General features: G+C 40.7%; 4 protein-coding genes across 4 annotated transcripts; 1 reads left to right on the forward strand and 3 right to left on the reverse strand.

Annotated features, from left to right (window-relative positions):
* Positions 1-394: 394 nt before the first annotated feature.
* Positions 395-1,368, reverse strand: LOC112096242. The gene is made up of 3 exons (XM_024179545.1): positions 1,190-1,368; positions 868-1,002; positions 395-661 (listed from the first exon to the last, which is right to left on the reverse strand). The coding sequence occupies exons 1-3, from the start codon at positions 1,320-1,322 to the stop codon at positions 504-506; spliced, it is 426 nt and encodes a 141-aa protein (XP_024035313.1). The 5' UTR covers positions 1,323-1,368; the 3' UTR covers positions 395-503.
* Positions 1,369-4,444: 3,076 nt separating this feature from the next.
* On the reverse strand, positions 4,445-14,386 carry LOC112096169 (auxin-induced protein 15A-like). The gene is made up of 2 exons (XM_024179164.1): positions 14,222-14,386; positions 4,445-4,609 (listed from the first exon to the last, which is right to left on the reverse strand). Exons 1-2 carry the CDS (start codon positions 14,384-14,386, stop codon positions 4,445-4,447), a joined length of 330 nt encoding a protein of 109 aa, XP_024034932.1.
* An 861-nt stretch (positions 14,387-15,247) lies between these two features.
* LOC18033610 (auxin-responsive protein SAUR22) lies at positions 15,248-16,028 on the forward strand. The gene is made up of 2 exons (XM_006423483.2): positions 15,248-15,373; positions 15,478-16,028. The coding sequence occupies exon 2, from the start codon at positions 15,598-15,600 to the stop codon at positions 15,898-15,900; it is 303 nt and encodes a 100-aa protein (XP_006423546.1). The 5' UTR covers positions 15,248-15,373; positions 15,478-15,597; the 3' UTR covers positions 15,901-16,028.
* A 422-nt stretch (positions 16,029-16,450) lies between these two features.
* LOC18035374 (MDIS1-interacting receptor like kinase 2) lies at positions 16,451-19,528 on the reverse strand. Its single transcript, XM_024179162.1, has 3 exons — positions 19,101-19,528; positions 17,077-18,693; positions 16,451-16,928 (listed from the first exon to the last, which is right to left on the reverse strand). Exons 1-3 carry the CDS (start codon positions 19,513-19,515, stop codon positions 16,558-16,560), a joined length of 2,403 nt encoding a protein of 800 aa, XP_024034930.1. The 5' UTR covers positions 19,516-19,528; the 3' UTR covers positions 16,451-16,557.
* Between the last annotated feature and the right edge of the window lie 960 nt (positions 19,529-20,488).

Raw genomic sequence — 20,488 nt, forward strand, 5'->3', positions numbered from 1 at the left:
TTACAGTCTTCATTGTGTCTGAGTAATCCACTCTTAACTTTGAAAGATTATTATTTGTTGTAACGACAAGTCATATATCCCGTTGGGACAATGTTGGGTTTTATTTTACCAAAAAATGAGTGACTTGGTTTGTATAGGATTTGAGTGCCTCGTTCAGAACAAGGACGGGGAGGATAATTTGTATATTAAATACCAAATCCATTTTTTTTTTTTGGGATGCACAATCCATAAATATTTAACAAAACAATAATTCTATACATAGTCAATTACTCCGACAGTTTAGATATATACTTAATATTTATTTCTATGATATGTCAGTAATTATTTATATTTAATGCATATGATATTTTTTGAATTTTATTATTAATTATTCTAAAACTTAGTACTATGCCTCCCGCAGCAGCCACTCATGCACAGCTAAAGGGAGAGCACGCTTTCAAAATAATAAATGCCAAAAATACACTGTGTGCACTTGGCCCACTTTAACTCCCCAATCATCTTCTTCAGTTAACAGGCTGTTTAAAAATGTTCTTAGCCCCATCTACAATATTGTCCGCAAGATTTTGACCTTGGCCTTGACCGTAAGCTTGCTCTCCTCCATTCTCCTCTGTTGTCTTTTGGTCAGTAAACTCAATGCCCCTCTCGTTACCAAGTTGTAATCCTGAAAATATGTACAAACTTAAGCTTTTCAGAACACTCTAAAATTCAGTCTCTCGTAAGGGCACATGAACTTTAATACACTAAAAAAAATAATAATAATCATTGGATTTGGGTTCTCCATTTCACACACATTATTTCCGTATCGTTTTTTTCTTCAATTTGCAGGCTGAATAAATATAGCTTTTGCCCCATATACAATACTTATACCTTCATCAGTCACACCAATAGCGTCATGAGGGTTATGAATGACTTTTCCTTCATCACAATCACTAGCTGCTTGGTCTTCTTCATTCTCCTCCATTGTCTTTCTGGCACCATCCTTGAAATACTGGCCTGATGTTCCTGAAATGATGCAATAGCAATTTTTTTTTTTTTCAAGAAAACTCTAAAAGCAGCAGTACTCTTGATGTATAATTGAATTGAATAGAGTTAATTCGCAAGAAATACTATAAGGATAACTAATTAATAAAGATCTGAAAAGCTCAGGAAAGCTCCAATGAGAAGAGGATCCTAATCCAATCGTTATTACCTTTTACAGCATTTGTAAATGTTGATCCAAATCCCACGTTATTGCCTTTCGATTTTTTTTCCCCTGATCCGGCGGCCACCATCACCGACAGCATTGCAATGATCAACATCGAAAACAACACGATCTTCCCCATGATTCTCAATATGTCAATCGATCAAATTAATTACGAATTAAGTTGAAATTCAATATCCCTTATTAATTCCCATGTCTTTGTTCCTCTTTTATACGTAGCATATAGCTGTGTTGCCGCTATTTTTAACAAGCATATAACTAGTTTTGTGCCACATGTATCTTGACAACACCGCTATTGTCTGCATTTCACGCATGCAACTGAATTGACCGCTTAAATTGCTTCTTTTTTTTTTGGGGCCAATTTTTTTTTTTTTTTCTCTTACTGCTTTTAGTCCTCAAATGTTATTGGAGGAGCTTCTTTACCGCTTGCAATTGTAAATCATCGCTGAAAAGCCATTAATATTTTATTTTCCCTTGAAAAATTTTTACTTCAAAAATAAAATTTATGTGTAATTTACAGTCTTTTAGGAAATGGTATTAATGTAGGAAACCTTGGTCTTCAAATAAAACATCTTTTACGAGGACAAGATTTAGCTCACACATTATGTTGGAACCTCACTAATGTGCTTGAGTTAATAAAACTATTAAACAACATTTTTTTAATTATGTAGTTTTTAATTCCATATGTGATAACATAATAACAAATTTCAAGTAGGGTAAACTGTAAAATATCATTTCATATAAATAAATATAGTATACAAGAATTCACTTACCTCGAATAACAGTTATTCGAATAATATTTAAATTCACAATATTGTAAACACTTGCACAAAGATAACAGCCTACAAGATCGTTGTGGTTTTCCTCAATACAGATTCTCTTGATTATGTAATTGCTTTTTGTTTGGCTCTTTATCTTGTGCGTTAATGTTTTTATGATCTTTAATTTGTACCTTTTTTTATTTGTTGAATGCATTACCTCGCTTAGTCGAGTGCTTTATTTTGAAAAAGAAGAAAAACGCTGACCACTCTCTGAATTCAGTATTGAAGGTTCTTAAAACCTTCAAAGAATAAACATCTGTGCCTCAAGAACTCGGGAAGTGATCTATTATCTTTGAAGAACTCCACGAATTGGATCCGAGCATTCTAAAAATACTCTGACGCTCAAGTCAATGTCCGTTTTAGAGAACTTTTAGATCTGGAGATTTCTCTTGAATTTTTCCAAATTAGTCAAAAACCCTTTCTCAATCCTTTGGACCTTTATTTATATATGGCGATGCGGTGTTGTAGAAGTAAAAGTTTATTTTGAGTTTCAAAACACCGATCAAACTGTAGCGCATAGAGGGGAATCAAAATCTGGGACAGAAACGACAGCGTTTTTAGCTTGGCTGTGTTTTAGTTGTCACGTGCTGCTTGCATGGTTTCATTGCGGAAAACAGAAATATTCAAAATGGCACAGCTTGCTGCGTTTTGGTTACATCTCTCCCGTGAGTGAGGTGCATGTGGAGGAGCTTAAAGAGAGTTAGTTAAGTTTGTCAGCCACTTTAGTTTTTTACAGCTTCTGCAATGTTATATAAGCTGATGAGTGAGCCAGTTTGTTAACAATTTTGAGAGCATTGTAGAGAGACAGACTTTACTGGGAAAAAGTTCTGGCATGCTCGATGCAATTTCTCCTTTGATTCATCAATGAAGCTCACACTGATAACTTCTCCCGTAGATGTAGGTTATGCAATCATAGCCGAACCACGTTGAATCTGTTGTGGTTTGATTAATTATCTTTGTTGATTCTCACAACTTAGATCTTGCTGATTGTTCTTGTATCACTATCGAACCATCTCTAATCTTCGTTTGGTTTGTACAACTTGATTGATCTGTCCCATGATCTTGGGCAATGGATGTTCTTGTTAAGGTTAAAGAGCAGATCCATCACTGCACAAACAGTGTTCAAAATCGCACAATAACAATTTGAAAATTCATAAGCATTGAAAATTCACATCTTTAGATGTACACAAAAATTAGTTAAACGATTTCGGAAACAGAAAAGACAAAAGAAGATACAAAGCAATTTGATCCGAATTCAAGGTTATTCTGAACACTGCAAACTAATAATTAGCCTAATGACGGACTAACATTCGAAGTCGAAGCAAATTGATGTGAGGTATTGTTGGATACGAGACGTGTTTGAGCAGAAACAGTTGCAACTTGAGAAAATTCAGACAACGAAAAATGCGTCAGATATGATGACAGAAGCACTGCCCAAGGAGAGTTGTAAGCAGAGAGCGGGCTTGGTGGTGCCCTCAGATGACATGGAGGGGGAGATTTGTAGGGTCCATCTCACTTCGGTGGACCAAAATGCCCAAAGTCTAAACTAATTTGCTTGATGTGTAATTATTACAAAATTTTGGACTTGGATGAAATTAACCAGAAAATATATAAAGGAAATAAGTGAAGAATGGCGAGAGCTGTAGCCATTTCGCGAGAGGGAGAAGACGCTGCGAGAGAGAGATTTCTTTGGGATTTTAGTCTTTGATTCAACGATCGGAAGATGATTTTAGCTCTGATTCATCCTAAATTTGGAGAGTAAGTTCTTGAAATCGCCCTCTACATTTCTACTGGTGTTGATCTGTATTTTATTCTCTCTGTAGCTTGAGATACCCACTTATTGTAGAAATAGATCTTAGATCTATTATTGTAAGCCAAGATTATTGCGAATCTTGATGTTGTTAGTCTCTAGTGTTATCTGAAAAAGAATTTATACTGTAATCTCATTAATATAGTGGAAGTTTATATCAGACTACGGTCCCGTGATTTTTTTCGATTTGGGTTTTCCACGTAAAAATCGGTGTCTCTTGTGGTTGGTTTTTGCTTTGGATTTATTGGTTTATTTTTCTACATATTTATTTATGTTACACATCCTATTTTAATCACACAAAGAGGGAAAAAGTTTTGTTTCCACTTAATTTCCAACTGCTTGTGGTAGTCCCTTTCCCAACACGAACAAATGAGGTCGAAGGAATGGCGTTAAAACATTAAAAGGAAAATTTATCTTGGAAGCATAAGGAAGTATACTTTCATTGAGAACAAAATGTGTCAAAAACTAATTAATGAACGAATTGGACAACTAATCTCTCATATAGGTAACGTTCCCCATTGGATCCAATCTACTGCGTAAACCAAGAAAAATGAATTGTACAAGAAATAAAAAAAATTGTCATGTCACCAATCATTGCTTTTTATAGCAACATCATGATCCATTCAACCCAGAAGTGAGATTAATGAAGATGTCTTCTCTGTAGGGAATAGTGAGACCACCCATTGGATTATTGTAACCAAATTCTTCTTCAGCTTTTGATAACAATTCTTGAAATGGAGGCTGACTCAAGAATGACACAGGTGTTGATGCGAGTTTCTGGTTTTCTACTCGTCCACGACCAGGATCTCTCCTCAACTAACTCATCTACGACCAGGATCTCTCCTCGTAAGAGTCCCTCTCCGCAAACTCCTGCGTACACAAAGACAGGTCAGAGCACGCTGGGTGTTTTCCCGGCGTAAACCCTCCGACGCTCAAGTCAGAAATATAAACTTTGCCTTTTTGGGAAAAACGACCACTAATCTTATGGCTCTTTTTGTATCTCTCGGTAGAAAAACTCTTTTCTTAAGTTCTAATTTCCAAAAATCTAACCCTTTTACCTTCGTTGGTTACCTTTTTATAGGCTTCTCTTGAATTCGGGCCTTCCCACGATCCACGTCCATCACCTTCCCGACTCTTGGAAGTGGATGCTCCATTATCGTAGTCGTGGCTGGATGGACTTCGTGCCTGATTCTCAGGCAGGAGTGCACGTCTCACCAACCGTCATTGACCGGGTCTCCCCACCTCAACCTCGAGCAGGAATGACCTTATGCTCCTAGTAGGAGGCCGGCTCCTGCTGTGGCCCCGTGGAGGGTACATTCGTGAACGAGCAGAGTAGTCTTGTTCGTATTCACCTGCTACCAGGCTTCTGTAAAATATACCTATTCGCGGAATCCGGCTACCTGATACTTGCTCGTCATGGCTGGCCTTGTCGAAGTATATCCCCCAAACACCGGTCCCCCAATTTCTGGTGTTGGGTAACGTAGTGGACCAGCAGTAGAAATTCAACAATTCTGGTTCGTACAGGATAAGAAGAGGCTTTGGGGAGTTGTGTCGCATTTAATTGCGGATGAGGTGATGTGGTAGAAATCTATCCCTCCATTTGAATTTCAAACCGATGGCTATGAGACCTTTGGAATTCGTGCCGTTAAATGCTGAGAGCCCAAGAGTTTGTTCCTCATTAGGGAACCCAAAACCCCAAAAGGAAAACTCGTCTTTTATCCCTCTTCTACCTCTCCGGCAACTGAGTCATTCCCCTCCCTCGGCGCAAAAGCTACCGTCCTTGTCTCTATTCGACTGGGCCACAATTGCAGGTATTATTTCTATTTCCTCGGTCTTGGATAGTTATAGAAAATTTCTTTTCTCTCTGTTTTGCTTGGGTTGTATTTGGTGATATTGCTCTGGTCATAGTTTAGGAAATGTCAAAAGGCAAAGAGAAGGTAATTGAGATTGATGACGATGAGTTAGACTTCTTGCCTAGTCTGCTCGCCGATTTTGTCTTTGATCCCGGGATCCCCTTAGAACCCATTAGATCTAGTGTTGGGACTAGTGCTAAGAGGATGTCTCCCCAAGTAACCTCCTCAACCAGCAATAGCGGCGACGAGGGATCTTCTGGTTTGGAAGCCACCTTGAGTGAGGACCAGGGAGAAGATTCTGGTGAAATGTCCTCACCAGGAACATCGCGACCAGATAGGAAGAGCAAAATAGAAAGTAGGGCTCTATCGGAGCATTACGCTATTGACTTCATTACGTGCATGACCACAGTAGACGACCTTGATGACCTCCAGGCTAGGTATGACATTCCTGATGATATACCCCTTAGGATCCCAAGAAAAAAAGATACTCTCAGCCGGCCTCCTAGGGGATACGTTACTCTGTTTCTGGGAAGTTTTAAGTTCGGGATGAAGTGCCCCATACAACCCTATTTTGCCCAAATACTTAGTGGGTTGAACTTAGCTCCTGGTCAACTGAACCCCAACGGGTGGAGGGTACTTTTTGGTGTTTTCATACTGTGGGACAGATGCTGCCATTGCGAGCCTACAGTTGATGAGGTAAAGCACCTGTACCAGCTAAAGAGCAGCCCTAAAGACGCCGGCTAGTATTACTTCATGTCAAGTACCAAGACCAGGAAACCCATAACTGATCTTCTAACTGGTGGTGGTGGGAATTGGAAGAAAAAATTCTTTTTTGCTGGGGGTCTCTAGGGTCAAGTTACATAGATTGACTGGAAGAACTATCGCGTCCCACTCCGTTTCGTGGTCCCAGGTTGCCTGCTCACTTTAGATGTCTTGTATCCCTAGTTGTTCTCATTCTGTTGATTTATCTCTAACCCAATATCTGCTCGTACTGCAGGTTCTTAGGGTGTGCACTACCAGCTTAAACCTGAGCCGCTCAAGCAAGTCGAGGCTGTGTTAGCCAATTCCTGCTTAAGCCGAGAGTTGCTGTCTACTTATAACTTGTTCGAATCTCGTTTGGTGTCCACTAACCTTACGATGGAAGATGCTGTGATCGGGGCTCTGAATCAGAAGCGTCCTCGACCTCAGGCTGCTAAGCGGGACCAGAATAAGGATGCTCCCATTGCGAAATAGGCGAACATTGCGAAGCAAGTCCCCTCCTTGAGGACTCTACCACCTCCTCCTACTAAAGTCGGCGAAACTAGTGAAACAGCCCCTGACCCCACTTCTCCTTCTCCACCAGCTGGGTCAAAATCTCGTCTGCCTGACAATCAAGCAGAGCATCTGGTCCCTTATATCAGTGAGTTTTCTAGGTTCGTGAGCAAAAAGGACTTGGAGGACTTTGACGGCAGCACTTTGGGTGAGCTGGTAGGGGCTATGCAGTATAGTATTTTTCATCTCGGCTGCATGGCCACTTACTATAAGGTGAAGGTCAGCCGCTATGACCGAAAGATGAGAGAGGACGTTCAATTGGCCAAAACCAGAGCTGACGCTGCCGAGAAGAAAGCTGGAGATCTCAACCTCGAGAATCTCTCGTGCAGGCAAAGGCAATCACTCTCGAGGAAGAGCTGACTAAGATCAGGGAGGATCTGTAGAGGCAAAAGGCTACTTACGAGGCTCAGCTCGAATCTCTCAAGGATTCCCACCGGGTTCAGGTCGAGAACTTGGAGAAGGAAGCTGACAACCAATATGACCAGGGGCTTCGGCATTCTTATTGCTGCATCATGGCCGTCCTTGGGAAGCAGCATCCTGATCTGAAGATGGACGAGCTTGCTGCTGGTGTTGCTCAATATATGGATGAGGAGGCAGCCAAAGAAGATGTCGAAGAGTTGGAGCCAAATGCCACTAAGGAGGGAACCTCTCCTCCTCGTGCAATTCCTACTGATGTTGCCGAGGCAAGTACCCCTCCAGGGGCAAGTGGTGAAACCCCCCCTGCTCCTGAGGTGGAGCAGCCAGTAGGTGCGGCCCAGCTTACTGACCCGCCGTCCTCTTGAATGTATCTTGTGTTGTGGTTGTTGTTGAGTGTTAGAAAATGCATATTTATAAAGGAGAAAACCGTCATTTTACATTTCAAGTCTTACTAACAACCCTTACTTTTATGTATTTAACATTCTTATGATTTAATTACGTGTGTTTTATTTTAATTAAGTAATTTATGTATTTTAGGGGCATTATAGTCATTTCACAATAAAGGAGAGATCAGACGGCAAAACGGACATCACTTTTGAACTCAGGACGGTCGAAAACCTTAGGAGGAGCATAAAAGGAAAAATGGCACTATTCACATGTACGGTACTATTCACGTGTACGATACTGTATACGTTACTGTTCACGACACTGTTCACATAGACGGATGATGACGTGGCATTGACCGATGATGTGGCATTGACTGATGAGGTGTCACGATCCTGTTGGACTAAAATTCTTATGTACTGTTGATGGTGACGTGGCAGCATATCAGTAGACGAAAAATCTCGCGTACGGTGCATGCATCACACAGGATTATTTTCAACCAAACCGCGTTACTGTTCATCCGGGTCAAACCGCGTTACTGTTCAAAGTCGGGTCAAACCGTGTTACTGTTCATCCGCGTGGTCAAACCGTGGACTGTTGACTGATGACGTGGCGCAATCCTGGGCGTCCAAACTGTTTTTAATCCGATGGCCATGATTTACTCCATGTATCTATAAAAAGGGGGCCTCCCCCCCCCTAATTTGATATCTCTGAATCCATTTTTGGGATCCATTTTCTGTAATTCCCTCTCCATCTTGTATTTTCTTCGTATTTTAATAAATTCCCATTTTGCCCCTAGTTCAACTATGAGTGGCTAATTTTCTTTCAAGCTTGGGTTGAAGGTGAAGTCTCAACATGTGTCATGGGCTTTATTTGGTAAATTTATTTTCTCTTCCCCTCTAGTTTTTGTGGATGTTTTGACTTCTCGTCGACAAATAATACTAATCTTGTCTAGTACCGCCTTGGTTTCACCGGCCCTCTAGTACAAGGTTATTATTATTTGGCACGATAAGCCCTTAGCACCATATTGATTAGAGCGTGGTTCATGAGGTGTGGATTCCCCCCTCATGATTTAATTGGCATTAATACGGATTATTTAGCCCATGATGCATGTTGATACGGATCCAGATACCCAAGTACGTCATTTCAATATAATTCTCATCAATTTATTCTCGCCATTTCAATACCAATTTCAGAATTTATTCTCGCCATTTCAATACCAATTTCAGAATTTATCCTCGCCATTTTAATTTAAGTTTTAGCATATACCAAATCATTTCCACCATAAATCCAACAACCCATTTACAAAATTAATTCTAAACACAATTAAAATCCACCTCCTCGTGGGATCGACACTCGTCACCATAGATCTATACTACAATAGATTCGTGCGCTTGCGAGTACATTAAAATTTGCACAACAGTTGTTTGTATGTTAAGACTAGCAGCTTTTCATAATTACTGGCAGATTAATAAGAATGTTCTTATTTGCTTTCTTTCGCCTCGAGCTCTTGGCAAATTAATTTATTTTTTGTTCTCCTATAATATGGTCGAGCAGGTGCCGAAACGTTCGGCTTACCGTTGCCTTATGTTTGAGAATATGCTCGCCTTCGCTTGGTCGAGCAGATCCTGGCGCGCTTGGCTTTTGGTCTCGCCATAAAACATGCTTTGAGACTTAGCCTTTGTATGCCTTAGGAATTTTTACAACACTTGAGGGTCTACTCGCCTTCGCTTGGTCAAGCAGATCCTGGCACGCTTGGCTTTTGGTCTCGCCATAAAACAGGCTTTGAGATTTGGTGAGCCTTTGCATGCCTTAGAAATTTTTATAGTACTTGAGGGTCTGCTCGCCTTCGCTTGGTCGAGTAGATCCTGGCACGCTTGACTTCTGGTCTTGCCATAAAACAGGCTTTAAGACTTAGTGAGCCTTTGCATACCTTAGAATTTTTTATAGTACTTGAGGGTTTGCTCGCCTTCGCTTGGTCGAGCAGATCCAAGCATGCCTGGCTTCTGGTTTCACCATAAAACAAGGTTTGAGACTTGGTGAGCCTTTGCATGCCTTAGAAATTTTTATAACATTACAACTGACTGAAATTCCTCATGGTTTCATTGATTATTGAATTCGGCTTACATGAGATTGATTTAACATAAAGCGAATAGCAACAAAAGCGAACAGAAATGACTTTAAATCAGGAACGAGTCTTACTAGAAATATTTTCTTAGGTGTGCTGCATTTCAGGGGCGTTTCACCTCATGGCCATCCGCACGAACAAGCTTATAGGTTCCGGGTCCAGCTACCTGTTTGACCCTATATGGCCCCTCCCAGTTTGGTCCGAGTACTCCTTATGTCGAGTCTTTCGTGTTTGATTCACCCTTCTTAGTACCCAATCGCCGACCTTGAACTGTCGTATACACACCTTCTGGCTGTAATACTGAGCAACCCTCTGCTGGTAGATGACTGATCGCTTCGATGCTTGCTTCCTCTTCTCGGTCAACAAATCCAGATTCAGGCACATCTGGTCGTTGTTTTCCTTCTCATCGAAGTGATCTGTACGGTGCGTGGTCGTCTCGTCCCTATCTCGACCGGTACAATAGCTTCATGTCCGAAGGCCAATGCGAATGGAGTTTCGCCGGTTGTTGTTTTGTGGGTTGTCATGTACGCCCATAATACACCTGGTAGCTCATCAACCCATACACCTTTTTTTGCTCCAAGCCTGGTTTTCAAAAGCCTCTTGATTATCTTGTTGGCTGCTTCTACTTGTCCGTTAGACTGAGGGTGAGCAGGCGAGCAATACTTTAACTCTATCCCGAGGTTCTGGCAGAAGTCCCTGAAATTATAGTTGTCAAACTGCCTGCCATTGTCTGCTATCAGGGCGTAAGGGATCCCGTACCGATAGACCAGTTTTCTCCATACGAAGTCAGTTGTCTTTTTCTTTGTGATCCTATTGAGGGCTTCCACCTCTATCCACTTTGTGAAATAGTTTACCGCTACTATTGCATGTGTTGCAGCCCCTCATCCCTTTGGCAATGGCTCAATCAAATCAATTCCTCATTGAGCAAATGGCCATGGCGAGGCCATGGAAGTGAGCTTCTCTGGTGGTTGGGTAAAGAAATTTGCAAAACTCTGGCAACTCGAGCAACTCCTGGTTTTCTCCTGCGCATCCTGGTGCATCGTCGGCCAGAAGTATCCCTGCCTTAAAGCCTTGTGGGCAAGGGACCTCGCGCCAGAATGGTTTTCGCAAATTCCTTCATGTACTTCTCTCAGTACGTAATCTGCGTCGTCCTCATCCAAACGCCGAAAGAACGATAGGGTATATCCCCACCGATATAATACCCCATCAATCATTGTGTACCTCGACGCCTGGGCTCTAATCTTCCGAGCTCGTAACTTATCTGGTGGTAATACTCCATCCCTGATGTACGAGATTATCGGGTTCATCCACGAGCATTTCTGTTCTATCCGCAGCACCTCCAAATTATGCTCGATGCTAGGGCTGGACTTCACCTCCAAAGGGACTGACTTAGGCATTTTCAGATCTGCTACCGTTGCCATCCTGGCCAGAATATCTGCTCGACTATTCTCCTCCCTTGGGATTTGTATCAACCACCTCAAACTTCCTAATCATTTGCTTGACTTTCTTTAAGTACTGTTCCATTTTCCCATCTCTCGGCTGAAACCTTTCACTGACATGATTTGCAACTAGTTGGGAATCAGTTCGGTTTTTACCTTATCCGCTTTCACTGCCTTAGCCAATTCCAAGCCCACTATTAGAGCTCCGTATTCTGCCTGGTTATTTGTGGTAGTGAATGTTAACCTTACAGCATATGAGATCTCCTGCCCTTCTGGGCCTTCAAAAAACAATCCCTTCTCCAGACCTCTGCTCCCTTGAGGATCCATCCACCGACACCTGCCATACCCGATCTTCGTTGTTGGCTGTAGCAGCATCCAGCTGGTCAAAACCTATTTCAGGCTCTGCGAATTCTGCCATGAAATCGGCCATTGCCTGGGCCTTTATTGCTGCTCGGGGTTTATAACTTATATCGAACTCGCTCAACTCTATGGCCCATTTCACTAGCCGATCAGAAGCATTCGGCTTGTGGAGAGTCTGTCGTAACGGTTGGTTTGTTATTACTGAGATGGGAAATGCTTGAAAGTATGGCCTCAGCTTCCGAGCAACAACCACAAGAGCAAGTGCCCATTTCTCTAACGGTGGATATTTGGTCTCGGCACCAAGCAGGGCCTTGCTTGTGTAATATATCGGATATTGAACCCCTTCTTCCTCCCTCACTAGAACAGAACTCGTGGCATGATCCGATACCGCCATATATAGGAACAGCACGTCCCCCTCCCGCGTTGTGGACAACAAAGGTGCTTGCTGTAAATATTGCTTCAAATTCTGGAAGGCTTCTTCGCATTCAGAGGTCCATTCTGTTTTCTTTCTCCTCCTTATTACTTGAAAAAATGTCTGGCACTTATCTTTTGCCTTGGATATGAACCGACTCAACGCTGCCAACCTCCCCGTAAGGCTTTGTATCTCCCTCAGGTTACGAGGAGATCTCATCTGCACGATTGCTTGGATCTTCTCGGGATTAGAGGTGACCTGGCCCCCTGCACCACTGCCTGAGGCATAATGGTCCTTCCTCTTAATCGACCTATTTCCTAGTAGAGCTCTCTTCTCTTTCCTCCTCAACCCTTCCAGCTGATCTGTCTTAACCCGTGCTGCCTTCTCATCCTCAATCTCTATGTCCCTCTTGGCCTATTCGTAAGCAGCTGAATATGTTTTAAAAGCAAGATTCCTCAAATTGTACCACAGCCGTCCTATCTTCACCCATTCTTTCAATCCCTTTAATGCTTGAGGATGGTTGAAAGCTCCCAAATTGAGGACAACACGATGGAACCTTTTGATGAATTCCCGAAGGGTTTCCTCCTCTCCCTGCTTCATGCTCGTCAGCTCCATCATATCAACTTCAGGTGTCATTGCCCCACAAAACTGCTCCGTAAATTGCTGGCACATCTGCTCGAAGGATTTAACGCTCCCTCGAGGAAGTTTCCGGTACCACTGACGTGCTCGTCCCTCTAGAGACAGCGGGAAACCCCGTATCTTTGAGCTTGGGATAATCCTTGCACCCCAGTTATGTCGTTAAAGCGTTCTATGTGCACCAACGGATCGGTTCGCCCCGAGTATCTGAGGTCTGGGAGGCAAAAATCCCTCGGAATGACTGCCCTCATGATTTCTACCGAGAGTGGGGATTCTCCATCCAGCATTATCCTCCAACCAGGTGCTCTGCTCCGTCCTTGCATATCATTTATTATCTGCGCTAATCTGCGCACTTCTTCTTCCAGTTGTACGGTACGACCAGGGTCACGTGCTGCAACCTGATCTCGCTCCTGGCCAACATCGTGCAAGTGTTGCCGGAGTTCTCTTTCCTCTGCATTCGCCACCCCGTCATCGTTATCAAAGATCTGTCTTCCCGGGGATTGATCTTCTTCTCTATGGCTTTCTCCCCGTAGAGAAAAGTTACCCCCCTCACCACCAAATCTTTTGGTGGTCCGACCTCTCATTATATTGTCGTGCCTTGGTGTCACTCTGCCACTTCTCACCCCCTCCTTTTGAACTCCCCTTCGTTTGCTTCTCAACTCGTGTAGGATGGTTGTCAGGGTCTCCATCTGTTACATCCGCTCATACATTGCTTTTTCTCGTGCTTCGTTGGCTATCTCTCTCAACGTCACGGACTCGTTAAGCCTCAAGTCACCTCCTTGTGCACTGCCTCCTCCTACATCCATTGTTCCCTCACTCCATTTCCTCTTCTTCTCTCTAATAACAGAAGCTTTTTGCTCAGCTCCCCACAGACGGCGCCAAAATATTGATGCGAGATTTTGGTTTTCTACTCGTCCACGACCAGGATCTCTCCTCAACTAACTCGTCTACGACCAAGATCTCTCCTCGTAAGACTCCCTTTCTGATCTTTTCTGATCTCTCGGTAGAAAAATTCTTTTCTTAAGTTCTAATTTCTAAAAATCTAACCCTTTTACCTTCGTTGGTTACCTTTTTATAGGCTTCCCTTGAATTCAGGCCTTCCCACGATCCACGTCCATCATCTCCCCGACTCTCGGAAGTGGATGCTCCATTATCGTAATCGTGACTGGATGGACTTCGTGCTTGATTCTCAGGCAGGAGTGCACGTCTCGCCAACCGTCATTGACCAGGTCTCCCCACCTCAACCTCAAGTAGGAACGGCCTTATGCTCCTAGTAGGAGGCCGGCTCCTACTGTGGCCCCGTAGAGGGTACATTCGTGAACGAGCAGAGTAGTCCTGTTTGTATTCACCTGCTACCAGACTTCTGCAGAATATACCTGTTCACGGAATCCGACTACCCGATACCTGCTCGTCATGGCTGGCCTTGTCGAAGTATACCCCCCAAACAACAGGAATTATGAATCTCTTCTTTTGTGACCTCTCCCCGACATAGACTACGAGGTATCCTTTTGGCACATCTCTAGACACCGAAGCTGTTGCTGCTTGATTCGTTAACAACTGTAATTGACGCAGAATTTGCTTAGCATGTAAAACACTTGGAAAACGAATTGCCATAGCTTTGCAGGTGATGACGAAGATCAAAGATGACTCCGGGAGAAGAAACCGAAGATTTCTTAGAGAGAAACTGGTGAGGACTTGGATTTGGTTTTGGGATATGATGCATGTGTTTGTATATATAGATAAAATGGGGTCCTGGAAATCTATTGAATGTAGAAATGTGTGGTGATCAAGGGCATTTTGTGGGGCTTGCCAGTAGACATTAGCACCTGACTGATCATATTCTATCTTTCAACTCATAATCAAGAAATTTCTGCATCATTCAAAGTGTAACTTTGGTGGCATACATTATGAAAAGCTTGTGCTGAATGTCCTGTTAGTGAGTGATGTCCTTTAATTTCTCAAGTGATAGTGGCCAAGAATCACATGGACCTAACTGTTAATTGATCAGCATGTATTATAGGGGACCAGAGATCAAACTGTGTCTAAGCAAATGAATAGTTGGTCCTACAAGCTACAAATTTGGATATGAGCCACTCGACGACCAGCTAAAGATTACAAATGGTCTGCTGGGCATTTAATGCTGATGTAATTGTAAACTTTACCGACCCTTTGAGTAGAGACACGCATAAGACATCTTTAATAACGTTGCGTATGCTCACAAGTGAAGGGTAATGATCGAGGATAAGGGATAGAGTAGTTACAATGGCTAAATTTATTAAGGAAATAAAAGAACTGATTACATTATTTGCTGATAATGAGTTGCAAGACAGCACCATGTGATAGTTCAGGTGCTTATGTCTCTAAGCAAACCCCACACAAATGCCTTTTCACCACTCATTTCAGAGTCTCAATCACATCCTTTCGTCTTATACACACACACACGATATCTCATAAGCAAACCAAGTCATCGTCATCATCTCTTCTAGCACTCATTTCGTTATTGATATAGATAAAATTCTTAAAGGAATAGCTTTTTTATTGCTGTCCACGATCTTTGTACAGAGCTCTGCTATTTATATGCATGGCTAGATACTTTACATGGTAAGTGTTTTACATGGCAAGAATCACCATTTAATTATACAATATTTTCATGAGATTATTCTTCTCATATTTACAATTTTGTTGATCTCCTTCCCTGAATACAGATTCTTGCTTTGTGTCCAAGGTTATTGTTTGACAGCTTCACATGATTATGTGGCATCTGACTTGGACTCTTTTCTAACTGTATTCATCACCTTCTTAAAGCAATAACATTAAAAATAGCCATGACTATTCGCTTCCCCGTTGTTGCACATGCTAAGAACATTTTACGCCAATCAAAATTGTTTGCGACTCGAGGAACTTCAATGTCCAAAGATGTACCAAAAGGCTACCTTGCAGTTTATGTTGGAGAGAGCCAGAAGAAGCGATTTGTAATTCCTGCATCATTATTGAGTCAGCCTTCCTTTCAAGAATTGCTAAGTAAGGCTGAGGACGAATTTGGATTCAATCATCCAATGGGGGGCCTCACAATTCCCTGCAGGGAAGACACCTTCATTAACCTAACTTCTAGCTTAAGCGCAAACTGATGCTGCACGAAAGATTGAGGCAGGGCAGTTTAGTGAATTCTTTGTATATTCATTTTTCACTATTTAGGCAGATGATCTGATACGATGGGGAATGTTAACTGCCCAAAAGAGATATTATTTGTAAACATTACTGCAGTTTTTATACTAAATTGAATGTTAAGAGTTTAGACTATATATATTTTTTGTGATTGAAAATCTAGTTCAAGACTAAATAAATTATGAAGTTTACTCCATGATGGCCAATAAGCTGAGAAAGAAAACATTAATTAGAAATTTTTCCAATCAGCACATGCTCGTTTTTAGCTTTGATGCTGAGGCTTTCTGATCAATTCCATTTGATAATATCGGCACCTCCAAAGAGATGAGGAGTTGAAGCAGTTGATAGGAAACTTATTTGATTTGAATTTAAAACACTCTGTTTTAATTCAAACTCAGCTTACTGGGAACCAAAACCTTCAATAACAGCAAATTCATTTCAGTTTTCATTTTCTGTCATGAAATGCGAAATGCTCTTGAAAGTAATCTTGCTATCTAAATATGTTTGCTGTCTTCATGGCTTTGTATTTTGAACATGCTCTGAAAGTGGCTGAACACAAGAAAATGCTAGAGTACAGGAACTTTATCAGTAAGAATTTCCATAAATAACGATCACATTCATCAAGAAGTTGTATTTATTTGGTTTCTGAGTTGCCAGATTGAAATTTCTTCGAAAGGATTTACCAATGCTATTTTGCAGGTAAGAAATTCTTGACACACACGCTGCATTGTAGGTCGAAACTTTGGCTTGGAATGCAAGCAAGCCAATGCTACTGTGGTAACAAGAACAATATCTTGCATGACCATTCGATCTACAGGAGGTGAAAGGCGTGGATCTAGGACATCAATTAGCATTATCTTCTGATCAGATGATGGTGATGACAACGACGAGAGGAGTTCTCCTGGATGCCTTCCCATTAATACTTCCAATGCCACCACCCCAAAACTATAAGCATCACATTTCTCTGTCACAACCATAGTGTATGCGAGCTCTACGAGAGAGAGAAAAAAAAAAGGATGAAATGACATTGTCTATATGAAAAAATAAAAGGGATGAAATGACATTGTCTATATGTCTTAAATGTCGAAATTAAAGGTGATAAATAAAGCATGAGAAGAATAGGGAAGATAGTTGATCACCTGGAGCAATATATCCATAAGTGCCTGCTACTATAGTTCTATTGGATGAATCAGAATCCAAAAGTCTAGCCGTACCAAAGTCAGCAACAAATGCTTCTAGTTTTGAGTTTAGAAGAATGTTGTTGCTTGATATGTCGCGATGAACTATTGATGGCATGCAGTCATGATGCAAGTATGACAAAGCATTAGCCACACACTTGATGATGTTCACTCTCATTGTCCAATCCAACACGACAGCTTCATAATCATTGCGTAGAAAGCAGAACAAGCTTCCCCTCTTCATGTACTTGTAAATCAAAAACATGCATTTTTTATGTAAACAGAAACCATAAAGCTTCACAATATTTCGATGTGCTATTTTGGATAGTACATGAGCTTCATTCTGGAAGCTATTGAAGAAGGTCGTTTCCTCTGTTTCCGCACGATGAAGCTTCTTCAAGGCTACTACTTTGCCATTGGGTAACTGTGCTTTGTAAACGCTGCCATAACCTCCAGTTCCAATGCAGTATTTGATATCAAAATCCTCTGTCGCTTTGATTATGTCTTCGAATGCAATTCTACCATCATAATTCCATATTGAGAACACATCTCCACTCTTGGTTGGTCCCGTCATGAGTTTAGCTATTTCCTTCTTATTTAGAAGAAAAACTATGAATGCAAGAGTTAAGAAGATGACACATGCAGTGATTGGGAGAATAATATTCAGTACGCGAAGGACCAAGCTTTTAGATTTTGAAGGTGTAGGCGTATGGAGTGTAGAGCAAGCAGAAAAATAACAGATACCCTGGTTGCCATAAACTTTGAATGGGGAATCCCGAAAATAGTCTGGGATTTCACCTTCCAAGTCATTATATGACAAGTCTAAAGGAAACCTATGATACAGAAATGGAGGGATGGTACCATTAAGTTTATTGTGAGAAAGATCCAAGTATTCTAATTTCATTAATCCAATCTCGGGTGGAATGCTTCCACTTAAATTGTTGTTTCTCAATGTTATGTTCCTCAACTCTGAGCATTTGCCAATCTCGGGTGGGATGGGACCGCTAAGTTTGTTATTAGAGAGGTCTAGACCCTTAAGGCTGATGAGTCCAGCAATTGTAATTGGTATTTGGCCAGAAAGCATGTTTGATGAAATGCTGAGATATAGAAGTTGAGATAATCTGGTGAGCTCAAGTGGAATGGTACCCTCTATGTTGTTCATTGACATGTCTACTTTTAATAGACCAGTCATATTTCCTATCTCTGGAGGAATCGAGCCATTGAGATGGTTAGAATGAAGATACAGATAGGTCAGATTGGTCAAACGAAACAGGGTAGAAGGAATAGGTCCCATTAATTTGTTACCTCCCACATTCAATGCAACCAAATTCTTCAGTTTTCCAAGTTCTTGATGGAGCATACCGCTGAGTTTGTTGGAGTCAAGACTCAGGATCAATAAGTTGTTTAGATCACCTATAGCTGAAGGGATTGGACCATGAAGCCCGTTACGAGACAGGGCCATGGTTATCAACTTTGTTAATTGACAGAGACTTGAAGGTATTGCTCCATTGAGGTTGTTACCTTTCAGATTCAGCACCTCCAGGTTCCTTAAACTCCCAAGCTCTGGAGGAATAGAACCTGTAATATCATCAACTAATACATTTCAATAATAGGTTACCTTTTGATGAGGGGATAGCTTGCAGCTAGCTCAATTAATAACTTATGAGCTTAACTAAAAATTTATGTGAGAGAATCTGTCTTAACTCAAAAGTTCAAGTTGATAGGTAAGGACTAATAATAGTATTTAAGATAAGTTTAAATGGACATCCTAACGTGAAACATAGATTAAAACTTAGGATAGACATTCATAGATTGGCCAAAAGATGAGCTCGAAAAGAAATAATTGAAAGGCTTTGCACATAAAGGGAGTCAACTTAGAGATCATGACCATAATATCACACTTTAGATAAATCACTTTAACCCAAAAGGTTAACCTAATAAATAAGGGCACAAGAACAGTATTTAAGACAAGTTCCAAGACTTACCTGTAAGATTGTTAAAAGAAAAGTCAAGATATCTGAGTTTTGAAAGAGCTCCAACTTGAGATGGAATGCTTCCGAAGAGATAATTGAACCGAAGACTGAGACTTTCAAGGCCTGGAAAGCAAGAGAAGTTGAACTGGCTAAGCTCCCCTTTCAGTTTCTTTCCGGGTAAATTTATCTCAATGATGCTTCTTGCTGTGTTGCAAGTAACACCGTCCAACTTGCAATGATCTGAAGAATTGCTATCAATCAAATTGCTCCACCAACTGCTATTTACTAAAGCTTCCCTTTCTAATTCGAATGCTGCAACGCATATATCATCAGTAGTAGCCCCAAAATAGCTTGCACCTACCAAAAGGGTAGCCCCTATTACAAACACCCTGGCAATGCAGAAAGACAACACCATGTTTAGCATCATTTCTTGAGATTAACGTAACTGGAATTGTACCTCACCATGGATTTTGGGCTTATTATAAAATAATACTGTACAACAACCAAACGCGCAAAACAAATAGAAAGTGTCTACATAAGTCAAGGTCTTAGCCTTTTGGTTTTTCAGAAAAAGAAATATTGATTTGAATGTCGAAAATGAGTACAAGTCAAGGTCCTCGCTATCGAGTGGTTTTCTAATTCTAATAATGCGTCTATTTTGTTTAAAATGAGGACAGGTCATATAGATATGAACCTTTAACGTGTAATCATATTTCTTTGCGTCTTCGTAGACTTTTCAATTATTTGTTGGATGTACATAAGAGCCGCTCCGTACGGGCAGTGTGTGGATGGTCATTGTCAACGAGGACGCTAGACCCAAAAAGGAGTAGATTGTGATATCATCTTTAAACTAACAGAAAGCCAATGGGTGGATTTGACTCCGTGTTATAATTTTCGATTATTTAAATATAAATTTTATTAATAAAGTTTTTCATATAGAGTTTATATAAGTAGATTTTAATATCATTTTTAAATTATCGAAAAGCATTTTTGGTGTATTTGACTCAGTTTGATATAACTTTTCAAATAGAGCGTAGAATTTTTGTTAATAAAGTTTTTGCAAATAGAGTATTTACTAAAAAAATTTAGTTGTTTGGTTATCAATGAGAGATTTTATTAAAAATTATAAAATTACGTTAATAGACAAGTTATTTAAATTTATATTATAAAATGAATAAAATAAGATTATGTAATAAATAAAGGATATTTTAGATATTTAAATATTTTAATGCATGTGTATTGTATTATGATGTATTGTATTAGTACTGTATTATAATAATATTCTATAATGTTTGGCACTACACTGTACTGTATTAATTTTTAATTATATTATACTTAGTATTGCACTGTATGGTATTCAATTTTTTTGTGATTAATTTAAATTTATATTAGAAAATAAT

Source organism: Citrus clementina, unplaced genomic scaffold (genome assembly GCF_000493195.1).
Source record: "Citrus clementina cultivar Clemenules unplaced genomic scaffold, Citrus_clementina_v1.0 scaffold_8, whole genome shotgun sequence".
NCBI classification, from domain to species: domain Eukaryota; kingdom Viridiplantae; phylum Streptophyta; class Magnoliopsida; order Sapindales; family Rutaceae; genus Citrus; species Citrus x clementina.